This window comes from Rattus norvegicus, chromosome 2 (genome assembly GCF_036323735.1).
Source record: "Rattus norvegicus strain BN/NHsdMcwi chromosome 2, GRCr8, whole genome shotgun sequence".
Classification (NCBI taxonomy): Eukaryota; Metazoa; Chordata; class Mammalia; order Rodentia; family Muridae; genus Rattus; species Rattus norvegicus.
In genome coordinates this window covers 194,019,001-194,036,594 of record NC_086020.1, presented here as the reverse complement: position 1 = coordinate 194,036,594, position 17,594 = coordinate 194,019,001, and the positions used below count along the sequence as shown (strand labels likewise).

Sequence of the window (17,594 nt, the reverse complement as noted above, 5' to 3'; positions counted from 1 at the left end):
GGCCACACTACTTCATCCCCTGCTGTAAGGCTACAGATGTCAATCATCTAAGCCAGCAGCTTTTAACCCTCAGAAAGAGCAAGAAAGCTTTTAGGACCTTTTAGAAGTTATCATCAGCATTCAGTATAGTTAGAGAGCTAAAAATGTCCAGAGCCCGTCAGTCTTTAAAGCCACACCTGAGTCCTACTCTGTGTCTCATTTCAACCTGCTCCAGACCATGTGAAGCCCCTGGAGTTATCAGACTATCAGTAAGCCCCACTGGTCTTAGGGCCTTTTGTCAGACAGCCAAGCCAGTGAGTGCCCCTGTCACCTCTTGTAGGAGTTTCCTTTTTTATGTCCTTGAAGTAGACCAGTAGTTGATAAGGGAAGATTTATAAGAGAAGCCAAATAGACTCTGTCTGGGTGTGTGGGGCAAGATTTTCTTTTTGCTTTTAATATTCTTCCCCCCAGTAGTGAGAAGCTCTCTCTTTCTCTGTATGCATGCACAGTAGTAAAAACATAACAACTGTCTGTGTGTAGTAGTGCACTCTTCTTTTCTCCCTTCTGAGAGCCCAGGTAAGATCAATCAGTTCTGCTTTCTAGACTAAGATCCCTGGCTCGGGCCCACATTGCTTCAGTTAAAGTAACATCTTTATCCCCCATGTGTCTTATTTTATTCCTCATCTCATGACATTCATGGATAAGCACTTACAGGTCATCAACAGGCAAGAAGACAGGATGGATGGCAGTGGGTTTCTCAAAAAGCACTCCAGGGTGGTCCAGGAGGGGGACAGGTACTGGGTCACACAGGCATCACACAGCCAGCACTCTGGTGTTCCTCAGAGGAAGGCCTCAATGGCATGGTACGTGAGTATAAGATCTTGACTGAGAGGTAACATTTTTCATTAGACTAGTGGTAGCTGCCACAGCTCTTAGATAGGTGGGCAACCTTGTGCTACAGGGTCTAGTCTTTTCTACAGGTTGTCACAGGGTGTTTCCATAGCCCCAAAGTTTGGATCAAAACTCCTTTTGTAATGTCTTGTTTCTTACACAAACAAGAGACCCCTGTAAGTTCTAGGTCTAGAGCTGAAGTCAGAGCTGTTTTTAAAGCCTCAAATACCTTATGTTTAGTCTCAGATGAGAGGCTCAGTGCCCTGCTCTGTGCTGGTGTATAGAGGCCTTACTATTCTACAGACTCTGGTATCTAGAAGCAGCAATATCTAGCTGCACCCAGGAACTCTAAAACCTGTCCCTTAAGTCTTTGGAGGTGGGATCTGAAGGCTGGCAGTGATCCTACTGTGAGACAGACTCCTTTTGCCTCCCCTCAGCTGGTAACCAAGATAGGTAGCCTCTGATGTACAAGTTGGGCTTTTTAGCCAATACTTCATAGCCCAGAGTCTATAATTCTTGCAGCAGTCCCTCAGTGGCCCTTATAATCTATGTCTAATCAATCAGAAAACCTCTGATGAAAGATAGGAGGCCAGCATTTAGTGTCTCATCAAAGTTTTAGATCCAAGGGAGTATACAGCTATTTCTCTGGAAGAATTAGACTCATGGAATCAAAGGCCCCACATTTCTTCACAAGCAGGAGAGTAGTATTCCAGGGTGACTGGCACTAGGCTGCCTATCTCTCTAAGCCAGGCAATGAGGATGCAATTTTCCTTTTTGTTTAATCTAGACTTGGGTAACTAAACTGGTTAGTTGAACAACTATAGGAACTTTTGTTGGACCAGTGGTTTCTGCCCATTCCCCCAGGTATCTTTGTTGTCAATGTGATAGTCCAAATGTATTTTATTTTAAATTGTGGGTAGGACTTTCAATGAGGAGATAAGACACCAACATTTACTGGTAAATCTAACTGTGTCCCATATCAGAGAAGGTGATGGTGGCTTTCAGTTTATGCAAAAAGTCTCATTTTACTCAGTTCTCTGTTGTGAAACACCTTTTGACCTACCTCCAGCAACTGGAACTTACATATACCTGTCAACATTTTTAAATTTTAATTTTTTTAACTTTTATAATTTTTTAATATCTGGGGCAGACTGGATAACAAAGGGAACTTTCTTCAGCAGCTATCTTTAATTCTTATAAAAGGGACCTAGTGAAAACTGTTCAAACTCTCCTTGGTCAGTGTTGGACAGAAGAGAAACTCTGTTCTGTCCAGGCTGCACTGTTCGTCAATGACCACCACTCCCCCAGTCAGAGGACAGTTTTCCTAGATTTTTTTTTTCAAAAAAATTTTGAGTTTTTCAATTATATGTATAACTGGTTGAAAAGGAGACAAAAATTATGGAAGGAGGAGGAGGAGGGGGAGGAACAGAAGAAAGAGGAAGAGGAGGAAGAGGAGGAAGAAGAGGAGGAAGAGGAGGAGGAGGAAGAGGAGGAGGAGGAAGATGAGGAAGATGAGGAGGAGGAGGAGGAGGAAGATGAGGAGGAGGAGGAAGATGAGGAAGATGAGGAGGAGGAGGAGGAAGAAGAAGAAGAGGAGGAGGAAGATGAGGAGGAGGAGGAGAAGGAAGAAGAGGAGGAGGAGGAAGATGAGGAGGAGGAGGAGGAAGAGGAAGATGAGGAGGAGGAGGAGAAGAAGAAGAAGAGGAGGAGAAGGAAGCGGCGGCGGCAGCGGCAGCAGCTGTGCTTCCCCTCCTTTGCCCTTCTGTGGGGCTTCTCAGAGCAGACGGGGAGCAGAGGGAATGCACAAGGCAGGAACTGCTTAGATGCCAGGGGCCCAGGATAAAAGGTCGGCTGCTCTGACTCTACACAGCCTGGTCCCTGTGATTGGGAGTCAAGCGACAAAACACAAGAGCATTCAGAGTGGGACAGGCAGGGGTTGGGGGAGCCCCTGTGACCTGGCAAAGGCAAAGGGAATCAGATCCGGAGCAGTTTCTCAGCCTAGGGAAAGCCACTGGTTAATAAAGGAACACAGAACTGGCAGAAACACACAGGAAGGCACACAGTAGAACAGCCAGGGGTGGCCTCCATACATTCATGGATTCTGCACACTAGATCAGTGGCCATGGGACCTCTCCAATGTGTCTAAATGGAAGGTGCCTTAACCAGACTTACCTCCAGAAGTAACAGACCAGCAGACTTTCTAATTTGTTTCCTTTTGAGGTACAGTTATCAGACCTCTCTGAAGTGTTAGGCAATGACAATCAAAGAGAGTCCTGGAACTCAAGTTCCACACCTCCTAGGAGCTGCTTCACTACTCTGCTCTTCCTGCTACTCCAAGGGGTCTGAGACTCCTGGTGTCTCAAGGTCTGATCTCTGGGGATCCCAGTAGGACCTCTGGAAATGTGGGGTATCCACCAAAAGGGACTGCTTGAGCATGGGTTTACGCCAATAGAAAGTCTTTATTAGTGGGCCAGTGACTGCAATGGGTGTTTGGGATCCCAGTGTAGCACAGAGCCTTTCTCAAGGTGAGATTTTAAGCACAAAAACCATATTCTGGGTTGACATACTTCTATAAACAAGAGTAGTCAGCTAGAAGTGGAACTTCAATCATGGAGTCAGTTGTACTAAAATCTGGGGGTCTACTAAGGCCTGGAGCCTTGTTTCAGTGTGAAATTAGCCTTGGCCATGCTGGGATGAACCAATTTGGGTTCTGCGCGTGGACCAGGACTTCCGTGTCTGACGATAAAGCACAGCAGCTGCCTCATCTCTCTTTGTATTTCTAGTAGGAAGGTAAACAAGAAAGCTGCTAACTTTGCCCTCAACTTCCTAGAGTGGATGGGTAAATTCTGCTCAGGAGAAAGAAATGAGAAACCTAGGGTAGAAGTGAAAGAAAATCCTTTACTTGAAGGAACAAGACTTAAACTAAAACTCCTGATATCCTTCTGATTCCAAAATCACTGGCAGATGAAATCCTCACCAAAAGACAAGTCTAAACCTAAAGAAAACGTTTCTGATGTGCTGTTTCCTTCCAGATATCTCCAGCAAAGATCGGACCTGGTGCTTGAAATTTTACTACTAAGAAATTACTTTCTCAGGAGGTCTTGGTTTCGACAAACTCTTACTAAAACTCACATGAGGCGAGAAAGTATAATGTCACTGTAGGCTCCTGGAAGCTGCTTCCAAAGTCAATGATCAATAGAAAGGACACTGGCGGACTTGAAAACAGCATGTTTTAATTGTCAGAAAACAGCCACCCGATCTGCCAGAAGAAGTATGCTCAGTCCGGGGAGAACCCTCTTCTTCAGCCCTCCAGGTTTCCCTAGAAGAAGAGTGAGAATCCTAATCAAAAGGATGGTCCTTAGCAACTCTGAGAACCCAGAGAATTACCTGAAGATACCTTCAGGGACTACAACTTTTATTGATCCCAGAAATGGAAAGGAGTATCCTAAGACAGTGGAAACATTACAAATTATTAAGATACAGGCTTAGTGTACCCAACTTCTCTCTCTCTGTCTCTCTCTCTCTGTCTCTCTCTCTCTCTCTCTCTCTCTCTCAAACAAAAACCAAGAAGCATGTACATGTGCATGCATGTGCACATGCAAACACACACAAATACACACACACAATCCCCCCCAAACCACAACAGTAAAAACCAAATATATAATTAAAAAACCAATCAGAGGAAAAAAATGCCTAAACAAAGCAAAATGAGACTTAAAGTCAATAAAATACTTTTTTTGTATTTGTTTTGTATTATCCATCTATTCTTGGATGTGGGGACTACCCTCAATACTCAGTGAGACTCCACTGGAAAAAAGTAAATTTTACTTTGCCAGCAGGTACCAGTTCCAATTAGCTTCTTAGTTGGGGGTTGGGAGCCTATGTCCATTTTCCTGTCTCAGTGCTGGGATTAACTTGCCTTGAACCCAACGCATGCTGTCACAGTCTCTGTGAATTGCTATGTGCATCAGTCCTGTTGTGTCTGCTTCACAAACTGTTTTTGGTTAGGTAATAATAAGATTATTCTGGGGGCTAGGAAATGGCTTGGTGGGTAAAGTGCTTACCACAACCACAAGCATGAGGATATGAGCACAAGGGGGTAGTGCTCATCTGTAATCCCAGTGCTCCTACATCACAATGGGAGGCAGAGACACTAGCCCGCAGGAGCTCATGGCCCAGCCAGCCTCACATATGCAGCAGAACTGCAAAGAGACTGTAACGAACATAGTGAGAAACTGGGACTGACAACCAGGGTTGTTCTCTGGCCTCCACATATGAACTGTGACTAAACTCAGAAGCATATGCATGTATATATCACAGACCACACACACACACACACACACACACACACACACACACACACACACACAATTATTCTAAATTTCCTCAACACATATTAAATATGTCAAGGAATAAAGATTCAGAAATTCACCAGGAAGCAGATAAAGCCAGGCTGAGATAGGAATGGCCCCACAGCACACTTCGTAGCTGATTCTGCAGACATGGCAGAGCTTAGCTGTATAGCCAGCAGTCAGCATCTCAGGCAGCATTGTCCAACCCTCAAAGGTTGAGCTTCTATTTCCTTTTTCCATGGCAACTTACCATGGTAACTCTCATAATTAAGAGTCCTACTTACTAAAACCAAAACAGCACCAATGCCTGACAAAAGTGTGGGGCTTAACAGATACTTACCCATCCTCCCAGGTCCTGGATAAACTGGCGAATGGTTGTGTCCCCGTTGATCATGCCTGTCATGCAGGCAGCCACCTGGGATGCCATTTCAGGAGCCTTACGGGCCACATATTCAAGAAGTTTGACTGACACTGCCAAAAAGGCTGTTTCAAAAGCTAAGGTAGGGTTCTGAGTACACCAGGTTTTGCTGAGAGACTGCACTGTGTCCTTGAGTACAGTTCCTGCCTGAGGAGGGAGAATGGCTCTGTTAGTTATGACTCAGACAGTCCCGGAGGTCTCAGAAGTGCTCAGAGGTGGCAAATGTACCGTGACAGCATGGGGTAATATTAGAGGGCAGATGGACAGATTTCATCTTAAGATTGTTATTTTGATATTAGAAAGACATTAAATAACCTACCGAGCTCATACTTTTGGAAATTATTAGATAGGATAAACAACTTACTTTGAAAGAAAGCTATTAAGGGCCTGACAGTGAGCAAATCAGACTATGAAGGGATTATCTCCATGATTAGGACATGTGCAGCAAGATCTAATGTTAAAATAAATCACAACAAAAATGTCTTCTTTTCCTCCCTCAAGTAAATTGGTACAAAAGCTATTAAATGGAGTCAAGGTAGATCTTTGAGTTATAAAGGGGCCCAGTACTGTCTGAGCATCAGAGCAGAGTGTAAAGTCCAAAAAACAAACCTAATAAGAAAAAATTAAGCTTTGGAAGATATCTGAGGGGATTTTGTTTGTTTTTATATGTCTGTATTTGCTTACTCTGTGTGTGTGTGTGTGTGTGTGTGTGTGTGTCTGTGTCTGTGTCTGTGTCTGTGCATGTGCACCTATGCCATAGAGCATATGTGTCAGTCAGAGAACAATTTACAGGAGGCAATTCTTTCCTTCCACATGTGTATCCTGAGGATTGAACTCAAGTTGTCACAGCAGCAGTTAGCAATTTCACCCATGGCGTCTTCTCACTGGTGCTATATCTTAGTTTTTAAGTGTTATTTTTCCTTGAAAGAAACCAGAGTTCCCTGGGGAATAACTGACTCCCAGCTAGTAGAAGGCCTTTGCTAGAAAGTAAATGAATATGAAACATGACAAAGAGACAGAGCTCTTTCAACAAGACAGGACAAACTCAAGTTTGTTCAGGGATATTCAACATTTCCCATCATCTTCAAATTTCAAGGTCATAAAATACAATAAAAGACTAAGGGACCAATACGGACTGGAAAAGACCAAGAAACATAACTAAATGCTTGTTACCTATGAATTTGGCTTGAATAGGTTTTGACTTTGGGTATAATATAAATTATATTGTTGGGACAAGTGACAAAAATTGAGTGAACAACAAAGATTAGATACTACTTACTGTATCACTGTAATTTCCTGGGTTTGACGGTTACATTGTGATTTTATTAAAAAAATTCTTACTTCAAGGAAGTATGAAAGTATTAAAGAGTAAAGGAACTATCACATTAGCTATTCTCAAATGTCTGGAGAAATTCTTTATACCATATTTCCAACTTGCGTTTGAAATTGTTTCAAATGTCTTCCCTCCCTGACCCCACCCAGGGATGTTGGTTTGTTGTGTTGTTTTGTTTGTTATCGTCCAAAATAAAGAAGAAAAATTAGACCCAGCTACCAGCCATTTATGACAGCCTCAGGACCAGTATCTGGAAGTAAGATTATGTCTGAATGCAACACAGACGCACACCCCAAGCTGTTCATAAGAAAGAATAACGTGTGCTTGTGAAATAAGTGTGGGTTCGAAACCTATCTTCAACATTTGTAGAGTAAATTTCTTATTTGTTTCCTTATGCCTCTATTTATTTTATGTGCTTAAGTGGCATGGAGTCAGGAAGTACACACGGCAGGCCTATTGTGCATAAGACACAATTCAAAATTTTATGAAAACTGCAGGCTTGGTATTTGCTCATGATGTTACTTGCTGATTCAGAGATTCTAAGAGTAGCAGTCTCTATAATAATTTGCACTCAAGTATAATGATTAAACGATGAAATGCAATCATGCGAAGTAATAAGAACTTGCTGTCATTGGTATAATCAGCAGCATCTACTGGACCACGGTTTTATGATCTTCAGAGCTAACACAAAGTCCAAGTGCTGCTGCCAGAAATCCGGGTTCTTGTTCCTTAAGAAGTTAACTCTGATTGCGTCAGATTTCTAAACTATCCAATATGTCTGAATCCTACTGCTGAACCCTGGGATAAGGGGAAAAGCCCACTCCCAACAAAATTAAGCACTAAAACTATGAATAATGGGGTTGTTAAGTTAGCTTAACAATTCAAGATACTCGCCATACTAGCCTGGTGACCCAAGTTCAATCCCTGAAACCTACACAAAGGTGGAAGGGGAGAATTCCACAAAATTGTCCTCTGGCCTCCACAGACATGCAGTGGCACATACTTCCCCCTCTCCACATCACGCAATAATAGTAGTAATTAATAATAATAAATATATATACATTTATTTTCAAAGAATAATGAACTATGAGCATGATCTGTGCACACGAAGGGCAGCTCTGATAAAGCCTATGAGTTCCTTCTATATATTGGGTTTTTATTAATGTCTGAGGAATTAGCAATCACATTTCCTTTTATAGCTTCTTGAACAAACATATACACCAAACCCTCACAGAATATTTCTATTCCTAGTATTCAGAAATGGAAAAGGAAGGAAGGAGAAAATTAAAGTTTGAAATAGAACAGAACAGCAAACAACATTAAAAAGCAAAACTCTGACCTGTCCTCGAATGGTTTCTGCAATGATATTATTGACAGAAGCTTCCAGCTCTCCGTTGAACTTGTCACCCAGCATTCGAAGTCGGCCAGCAACGATAGCCACATCAAAAGAGTAATCCTCTCCTAAGATAGGGAAAACATTTTCACCACGCCTGAAGGGACGGAAAGTCTCCTGAATCTGGGCAAAAGAGAGATGGTCTCTTGCTTTTGTTTTGTTTGTTTGTTTGAGAGAGGGTTTCCAGGTACCCCTGGCTGTCCTAGAACTCACTCTGTAGACCAGGCTAGTTCCTGCTGCGTTCTCAATTCTTTTAAACAGTTTTGGCATTGTTTATTCTCAGTAGTAACAGTCAGACAATCTCTCCTATTGAAAAGATATTTTTTTCAAAAGTTGCTAAAAATGTCGGATTTGCCTTTTAAAACTTGAAAGGAAATAGAGGAAGCAGATTCTGATTCTATTACCCACCTGTAATCACTGCCTCTGACTAGGAGCCTTACCTGAACATGGTTCGTCTGCATCAGGAAGGTTCCTGTTAGCAGCCTGGAATGTTGGGGTCAAGAAGTCTGTGAGTAGAGTATTCATGATGCATTCTGTTTGCTCCTCAAAAGTCCGAGGGTTTTTCATTTTAGACATTTTAGACACTCTGCACAAAGCAAGTGGTTTTCAGCTCATCAGGAAGTTAGAGGACCTGGCAAACCAGTTGTGCCGGCCTACCTCTTATAGCTTCCTAATTGGATATGTCCTAGAACCTAGCTTTCCAAAGCTTATTGCTCAAAAGGGTGTGACTTCTCTCAAGACAAAGACTTCAGTTTCTTATCTCACAGCCATACCCTGGCTAGGCTGTAAGAGTAGAGAATAGCTCTTATAGATAAACAATCTATATAGCTGAGAGAGAATTGAGGTAGATTCTCTCGAGTAATTTAATTAAGAAATACTTCCTGTTAGGTTCTGTATCTGATATAATCTAAAGGGAGGTGAGAGACCAGCGTTCAACTTCTGACTTGGGCAATCCTTTGGCGCAATTAGACAAGGATTATTTACTGAGCACTTGTGTGTAGAAGACTAGAGTTGGCACTATAGACGACACAGAAAATGACACGCGCATGGTTCCTTGGGAAGCGTACACTTCAGCAGAAATGACGGCTACTGACAAATTACACAGCTTCTTGTGCTCTGGAGGTCCAGCAGATTAGGAGAAGCATAAAGCCTGTGGGCCGAGAAGACTTCCTTAGAGTAGTAACATCTGAGGTTAGCTCTGAAAGGTAAGTAGGGATTTATCAGGCAAAGCTAAGATAAAATTAAATAAAGGAATAAGACTGTCTTGGAAGGCCAGCAAAGATAAAGACTAGGACTGTGGAGGGAAAAGCCTGCTAGGATGTTTGAGTAATCAGAGTGACAAGATATTTCAAAGGGAAATTATACAAATTAAGATAACACTATCTGAAACGATCTGAGACTGTCTGGTATGTGGTAAATGGTAAATATCCTTTGTTTAGCCCGAGGCTTAGTGATCAGGAGACAGAGATTCATTCTTTAACAAGAAGTCTGTCCTGAAATATTAAACTTGGTAGTTTTAGGAGCTCTCAGGATTGAACGCTGGCCTGCAGTGACTGTCTGGTCTACAGAGTGAGTTCCAGGACAGCCAGGGCTACATGCAGGAACCTTGCCTCAAAAAAAAAAAAAAATTAAGATTTGAAAATATTTCTCTTTTGCCCAGATTCCCACCCCTTCAAGCACAGTGGTGCTCTATTCTCAAATCTGGCTTTAGCTTTATTTAGAAGGCAGCCTACAGCTGGAGAGAAGGCCTTGAGGTCTGGGTCTCAGATGCATCATTCTAACCTATCAGCAAACGTAACACCCAAATTTCTCCTTTCCAGTTAAATAGTTTCAACTGTAATTATGAGAAATTCAAGCATAAACAGCAGGCCAGTTATTCAGAATGGGATTTCTATCCAACAACATAATCAGAGGAAATATTCTATTTTCTGCCCATTCTAAAACAAACGAATGAATAACAATCAAAAGAATACACACATAAATCACCACAATGAACGGCCACAATGCAGAATGGAGCACCACCAAATGCTGCAAAGGACGTAAAGCGGCGGGAGCGCTCACTTACTCCTTGTGGGAATGTGAAGTCGCACAGATACTTTGGAAGAGTCCGGCAGTTTCTAAACGAAAGAAAGAAAGAAAGAAAGAAAGAAAGAAAGAAAGAAAGAAAGAAAGAAAGAAAGAAAGAAAGAAAGAAAGAAAGAGGGGGGGAGGGAAAGAAAGGAAGAAACAAAGAGAGCTATAGCATTTTATTACCATATAATACAGAAATCGCACTCCTTGGCTCTAATGTAAAGAAATGAAAATTTACAAGCAAACAGAAAGCTGCTTGCAGACATTTATGAAAGCTTTGCTTATTTTTGAGGTAGGTTCTCATGTAGCCTGGGCTAGCCTCTAAGATACTATGTAACCAACAATTACCTTATTCTTTTATCCTATAGTCTCCACCTCCCCAAATGCCAGAATTGTATCTATCATCTCTGGTTTATGGGTGGGAAGACACCCAGAATTTCATGCAGACTACGCCACTGAGTTACATCCCCAGCCCTGTTTATGGAAGTGTCAGTGGAAGAATGGATAAATCAACCTCAGTACATCCAGACAATGACATTATTCAACCTTAAAATGATAAGCAAATTAGTCATGAGAAGAAAGGAGGAATTTAAGTAACCGGACTTTTGCTGCATGATGTAAGCTCAGCAATTATAACAAATGTTCCACTCTGACTGGGGATGTTAAGAATGCATCTGGTATTCTCAACATCTCACACTGGGTTAGGCCCTCCCACACCAATCATTAATCAAGAAAACAACCTACACACACCCACAGGCCAATCTGATGGAGGGGATTCCTTTGTTGAAGTTTCCTCATCCCAGATGACTCTATTTTGTGTCAGGTTGACAAAAACTACCCAGGACAGTCAATTACCATTAAGTTGTTTCCATACCTTTAACATCAGTTCTTCATGGTTTCAGTATCTGAATCAGTGAGTCATGGTGGCTTTGATATGTGGAATATGGATATGAAGTGAAAGCTCTAAGTGTACATTGTGGGGCTAATGTGTTTCCAACTAAGAAAAGTTAACTCATTGAACCTTTTTCTTGTGTTAAGTGTATTAATAAATTAGAATACCAAGTTGACTATACTAAAAAAAAAAAAACTTTGTTCTGACTCCTTTATTTAACAAGGAGAGGGAGAGGAAGTGGGGAGAGGGAGAGGGAGAGAAATACCATGAGCACACATATACTACCCTCCGGGGAAATTCTAGGACATAATTCTCTTCACAGTAGAGCCAGCCATGAAAAACTTGAGGATTCTATTGAGTACATTTATGACTCCCAAAAAAGTACTAAGTACAAAAATGGGGGCTGGAGAGGCAGCTCAGCTGTCGAAAGCACGTGTTGCTCTTGAGGGGGACACACATTCAAGTCCCATCACCCACTTGGTGGCTTACAATTCGGTTCCAGGTGACCTGGCACCCTCTCCTGGTCCCCACAGGCACCAAGCACACATGCATTGCACATATATAAATCTGAGCAGCACATTCATAGCCATTAAATAAAAATAAATCTGTTTTTACAAGGAAAATGCATAGGAACAACCAGCTAGTGTTAAAAAAACAAACAAGTTCATGTATTAGAAATGGAAGAATCATTTTCTCGTTTTTGTTTTTTGTTCTGTTTTGTTTTGTTTCTTTGTTTTTGAGACAGAATTTTTCTGTGTAGCCCTTGCTGTCCTGGAACTCCCTCTGCAGAGAGGCTGGCCTTGAATTCTTTAGCGCTGGGATAAAGGCATGCGCTACTACTGCTGGGCTAGAATAGAAATTTAAATCAGGTCTGGTCTGGACAGAGGCTTAGCAGTTAAGAGTACTTTCTGCTCTTGTAGAGGACTCAGTGTCAGTTCCCATCATTCACATGGCAGTTAAGAATTTCCTATTACTCCAGCTCCAGAGGATTAGACACCCTCTTCTGACCTCTATGGGTTCTGTATAAACATGATGCACAGACATACATAAACGTTAATCTTTTTATTACTTTTATGTAAATGAGTATTTTGCCTGCATATATGTCTGCACCATGTACATGTCCAATGCCTGAGGAGGCCAGAGGATGAGGATGCCAGATCTTCTGCAACTGGAGTTAATAAATTTAATAAATCTTCCAAAATAAAAGTAGCAGAATAGGAATTTGAGGGGCCAGAGAAATGGCTCAGCAGTTAAGAGCACTAGCTGCTCTTCCAGAGAACCACGTGGCACCTTACAACTGTATTTCAGGGGATCCAACACTCTCACACAGACTTATATACAGGCAAAACACCAATGCATATAAAATAAAAATAAAACTTTAAGTTAAAAAGAACTGAAATCAGGTCCGAGTCTGGAGAGATGGCTCGGACTGTAAAGCACCTGCGGCTCACCACGAGAGCTGGAGCCTGATCCCGAGCAGGTATAAAATGCTGGGCATGGCATGCCCCTGTCACCCCAGCACTGCAGAGGCAGAGACAAAGGCGATCACCACGGCTTGCCGGCCAGCCACTTTAGATGAGTCAGTGAGCTCTAGGTTGTGTGAGAGACTGTTTAAAAACTAAGGTGGAGAACAACTGAGGTAGACATCTAACATTGACAACTGACCTACACAGGTGTGCACAAATGTGCACATGCATGTGCACACATGTGCAGGTGTGCGCGCGCGCGCGCACACACACACACACACACACACACACACACACACACGCACGCACACACAGTTTGTCTTACCTCAGACTCAAACTTTTCTCACAGTAGTAAACCAACCTCCTTCCCATTTCACTGCTGATATACTTATGGGTAAATGCTATCTTTGGAAAGTAATCGCAACTTCTTTGCATTATCTTGTATATTCAATATTGTAAGGCCATAGAAACAGAGTACAGGGTCTCAGGGGTATTGTGGGATACATTTTCATGCCATATTTACTCCGTTGGCCCTTCAGTGCAAATCATCCCTTCCCTGAAGCCCGCCTCCCTTCATTCTTGCAGTCCTAATTTCAGCCTCCCAGTTCCCACTGGAAAACCAGAGGCCATAATGCTTTCACTGACATTTGGGTTTTCTTTTGTTTTATTTTGCCACACTCTAACCATAACAACTGACATCAGTCTCCTCAAAGCCTGTCTCGTTACAGTAGTGGTTCTCAACCTTCCTAATGTTGCAACCTGTAATACAGTGTTACACTCACGCTGTGGTGACTCCCAACCATAAAATTATTTCATTGCTCCTTCGTAACTGTAATTTTGCTATTGTTATGAGTCAAAATGTAAATATCTGTGTTTTCCAATGGTCTTAGATGACCCCTGTCATTTGACTACCAAAGGAGTTGTGATCCACAGGCTGCAAACCAGTGCATTATAGCATCCTGACCCAAAGCCCGTTCTTTCATCTGCCACACCAAGTGTATGTGGGGGGTCCTCAGGTGTGGGCTCCTCCAACACAGAAGCCTCTGACTGAGGAAATAAGTCACATCCCCTCTCTCCGTCACACCCATCTGAGAAAAAAGTAATCAGAACCCCCATCCAGACAGAGGAAGAGAGAGATAAGTAACTGTCACTGGTCTGTAGCAATATATTATGGCCAATTAACATACAAATGATTACCTCTGTAATGTTTTTCAGGAGTTCTCATTTATGTGAGTTACATAATGCTTACCTGTCAACTAAGGCTGAAATTGGGCCACTGTTCTTAGAAGATGGTACCAGGTGCCCTCAGGATGTTAAAAGATAAGCAAGCAGCTATTCGTGTTGCATCATTAAGTCACATATTCACGGAAGCTAAAGGAGTTCCTGAGGTAAAGAATATTGGAATAAGCTCATGCTACACATGAACATTGGTCATGATGCTATGTAGCAAGATCTCGTTTCCAAAAACCAAAATAAATAATAAAAATACATCTTTCAAAAGCAATTTCCAAAGGTGAGGAAGATGGCTCAGAGGTTAAGAGCACTTTGTTCTCTGCAGAGGAGCTGGGTTTGATTCCTAGCATGCACAGGGTGTTTAAAAACCATCCACAAGTCCCATTTCAGGTCATCTAATGCCCTCTTCTAACCTCCAAAAGCACCAAGCATACATGTGATATACTGACATGCGCACAGACAAAACACACAAAATAAAATGAATAAGTATAATTTTAAAAGATTTAAAAAGAAACTCCACTCACACTCTACCACATACAAGATGCAATAAAGTAGAACTTAATCTTAAAGCTCCAAGTTGGGGTCAGCTTAGTAACATTAGGGGTGAGCCATGCTTAATGTCTTAGGTTGCTATTTCAGTTTTAGTCTTTAATTTTTTCAAGTCAACCAATTTGCCGAATCTTAATACCTGCATCCCATATCCTCATACTTTAAACGGACAGAACTGTACTTTTAGAATTTTCTTCAGTCCCTATGTGTACAATTCATACTTTAACTAAATAAAAATATAAAGAAAAGTCAATCTCCTACTTTTCAAAAGCTCTCGTACTTTCTTTGACAGTTCCTGGAGATACATAATCTAAATGTGTGGTCTCTCAAATAGGGATACTTTTTGCCTACCATGTGGTCCTTTGAAAATGTCTCCATATTTCTAGTTGTTATGTGGGGTGTATACTGGCATTTCTCAGATGGAGACCAGCTATGCTGCTAATAACCTTCTTACAATCTACAGGAAAAGCTTCCCACAACAAAGACAGAACTTCTGTCCCAGTTGCCTTCTGTTGCTTTGATAAACCACGACCAAGAGCAACCTGAGAAAGCAAAGGTTTATTTTAACTTACAGGTTTCCGTCTTTGAGGGAAGCCAAGGTAGGAGCTCATTTCAGGAGCCTAAAGCAGAAACTCCAGAATGCTGCTTACCGACACGACTTGCTTTCTCTGGCTTGTTCGGCCACCTAATGCAGCTTAGGCCCATTTGCCTAGGAATGGTACTGCCCATAGTGGGCTGAGCCCTCTGCATCAATGAGCAATCATGAAAGGCTCATGGACACACCCACAGGCTAATCTGATGGAGGCAGTTCTTCAACTGTCGTTTCCCTTTTCCAAGAACATCAAATTGACAACCAAGATTAGTTATCATCTCTCCCAAAAGTTTATATTGCCACTTTTAAGAAATCCTGGTCCACCAGGCATGATGGCATATGACTTTAATCCCAGCACTCTGAAGACAGAAGCAGATGGTGGATCTCTGAGTTCAAGGCCAGCCTGGTCTACATAGTGACTTTCAGGGCAGCCAGAGCTACACAGTAGACTGTCTCAAAAAAAACAAAAACAGAAGAAAGAAAGGAAGGAAGAAGAAAGAAAGAATCCTGGCCTAGATGGAATTCCACTATTTTCTGAATAGTTAATAGAATATAATAAAACATACTTCAAACATCAATCACAGAATATGATTAGTCTAGGGACCAGCAAGTTGGCCCAGTGAGTAAAGCCGTTTGCTGCCAAGCCTGATGTCCTGACTTCAATTCTCATTACCCACATAGTGGAAGGCAAGAATTGACTCCCATAGGTTGTCTTAACTTTTAAACATACCCTGGCACTCATACATGCCCATACATATATGTACAGAATAAACACTTTTAAGACCTAATTCTTCGGGCTGGAGAGATGGCTCAGTGGTTAAGAGCATCCGACTGCTCTTCTGAGGTCATGAGTTCAATTCCCAGCAACCACATGGTGGCTCACAACCATCTGTAAAGAGATCTGATGCCCTCTTCTGGTGTTGTCTGAAGACAGCTACAGTGTACTTATAAATAAATAAATCTTTAAAAAAAAAAAAAAAAAGAAATTCTTTACTAATCTCCCACAGGATTCCGTCCTATCACTTCATGTCATCCATGAATTACATGTACATTTCTTTTACAAATTAAGCTCTGCTCGCAAGGCTGGAGAGATGGCTGAGTGGTCAAAGGCAATTACTACCAACACTGAAGATACACAGAACCCACGAGCAAATTGTCCTCTGACCTCCACACAGTACACACATACACACACACACACACACACACGAACACACAAAAATCCTAATGTAGTAAGAATTTAAAAACAACTCTGATGACAAAGCAATGCTTCCCTTCGTTGACCAACCATTCACTTACAAAGCTAACTCGGAAGCTAATGTGTCAGCATCATACTCTGAACATTTATGTCCCCATCCTGACCCGTGTGGGATAACTTGTAACTTGCTGTCTTTCTGTTGCATCTACAGCATTGGTGGTATCACTGTATAAAATACAGTCAAGCATAAGTAAGAACTGAGCAATAAGAAACGATGGCAGCAGAACTGCTAGAACTGTGCCTAGCTACTTTGTTTTCTTACATTTATTATCTATTTGGGGGAGGGGTGCACACACTTGACATGGCACATGAGTGGAGGTCAGACAATAACCTTTGGGAACCAGTTCTCTCCTGGGGATTGATTTCAGGTAATCAGGCTGGGTTATAGCTGCTTTACCACTAAGCGATCGTGCCAGACCATTTAAAAACACCTTTTTAAAATATCTATTTATTGCATGTGGTGGAACATACTTTGTGCACATCCATGGCATACATGTGGATGTATATCAGAGAATAACATGTGGAAGTCGTTCTCTCCTTCAATGTGGGTCAATGGGATCCAACTCAGGTTTGCAAGCTTGGCAGCAAGAGCCTTACCTACTAAGCCATCTTGTCAGGACCCTTTTTTCTTGAGTGTAGCCCAAACCGGCCTCAAACACCTTATTGTAGCTCATACTGATTTTGAACTTCCAGTCACCCTGTGTCCACCCCTCCTGAGCACAGGACTATAGGCATGCACCACTAGACCCTATTTTCTGCTGTGGTGTAGATAACCTGGGCCTATGCATGTTGATCAAGTACACTACCTACAGGGTTACGTCCTCAGCCTCTGCATGGCAGCTCTGACTGCTTCAAGATCTGGAGTGAAGGCAGTGAGTGTCACAGGAAAACGTCCTCAAAGAGCTCCCAACTGAGACACACACACTGTGTGAGGCATGAGGGTGAGGAACAGTGAAGAGACAGAGGCCAGGGCCTGGGTATGAAAGAGCACTGAGGGAGCGGCAGCAAGCCAGTGACCTGTTCTCTTTGGCACACTGCTGCGTCAGAACAGAGGGCTTCAGGAGTGGTGAGCCACGGCAGGGAGAAGGTACCTTAGATGACACACGAGGCACTTTTGGATCTCAACCTAAAAGGCATGCCTGGAAATCCAAGAACAGTTTGCTGAAGAAAA

General features: G+C 42.2%; 1 protein-coding gene across 3 annotated transcripts; it reads right to left on the bottom strand.

The window, feature by feature from the left end:
- Window positions 1-4,078: 4,078 nt before the first annotated feature.
- On the bottom strand, window positions 4,079-17,437 carry Bcl2l15 (Bcl2-like 15). 3 transcript variants are annotated; one of them, XM_063281636.1, is made up of 5 exons: window positions 14,044-17,437; window positions 8,807-10,483; window positions 8,313-8,434; window positions 5,563-5,787; window positions 4,084-4,189 (listed from the first exon to the last, which is right to left on the bottom strand). In XM_063281636.1, the coding sequence occupies exons 2-5, from the start codon at window positions 8,940-8,942 to the stop codon at window positions 4,172-4,174; spliced, it is 501 nt and encodes a 166-aa protein (XP_063137706.1). In that variant the 5' UTR covers window positions 8,943-10,483; window positions 14,044-17,437; the 3' UTR covers window positions 4,084-4,171. The 3 variants fall into 3 exon arrangements, with proteins under 3 accessions (NP_001099929.1, XP_063137706.1, XP_063137705.1); NM_001106459.1 differs by lacking the exon at window positions 14,044-17,437 and having other exon boundaries at window positions 4,079-4,189; window positions 8,807-9,198; XM_063281635.1 differs by having other exon boundaries at window positions 8,313-10,483.
- Window positions 17,438-17,594: the final 157 nt, after the last annotated feature.

What these genes read in the sequence shown, in the direction of transcription:
- Bcl2l15 (XM_063281635.1), bottom strand. Translation starts at nt 8,636, where the DNA reads ATGCCAAAACTGTTTAAAAGAATTGAGAACGCAGCAGGAACTAGCCTG. An exon ending in CAGAAACCATTCGAGGACAG is followed by an intron (nt 5,788 to 8,312) that starts GTCAGAGTTTTG and finishes CTCCCTCCTCAG; the next exon opens with GCAGGAACTGTACTCAAGGA.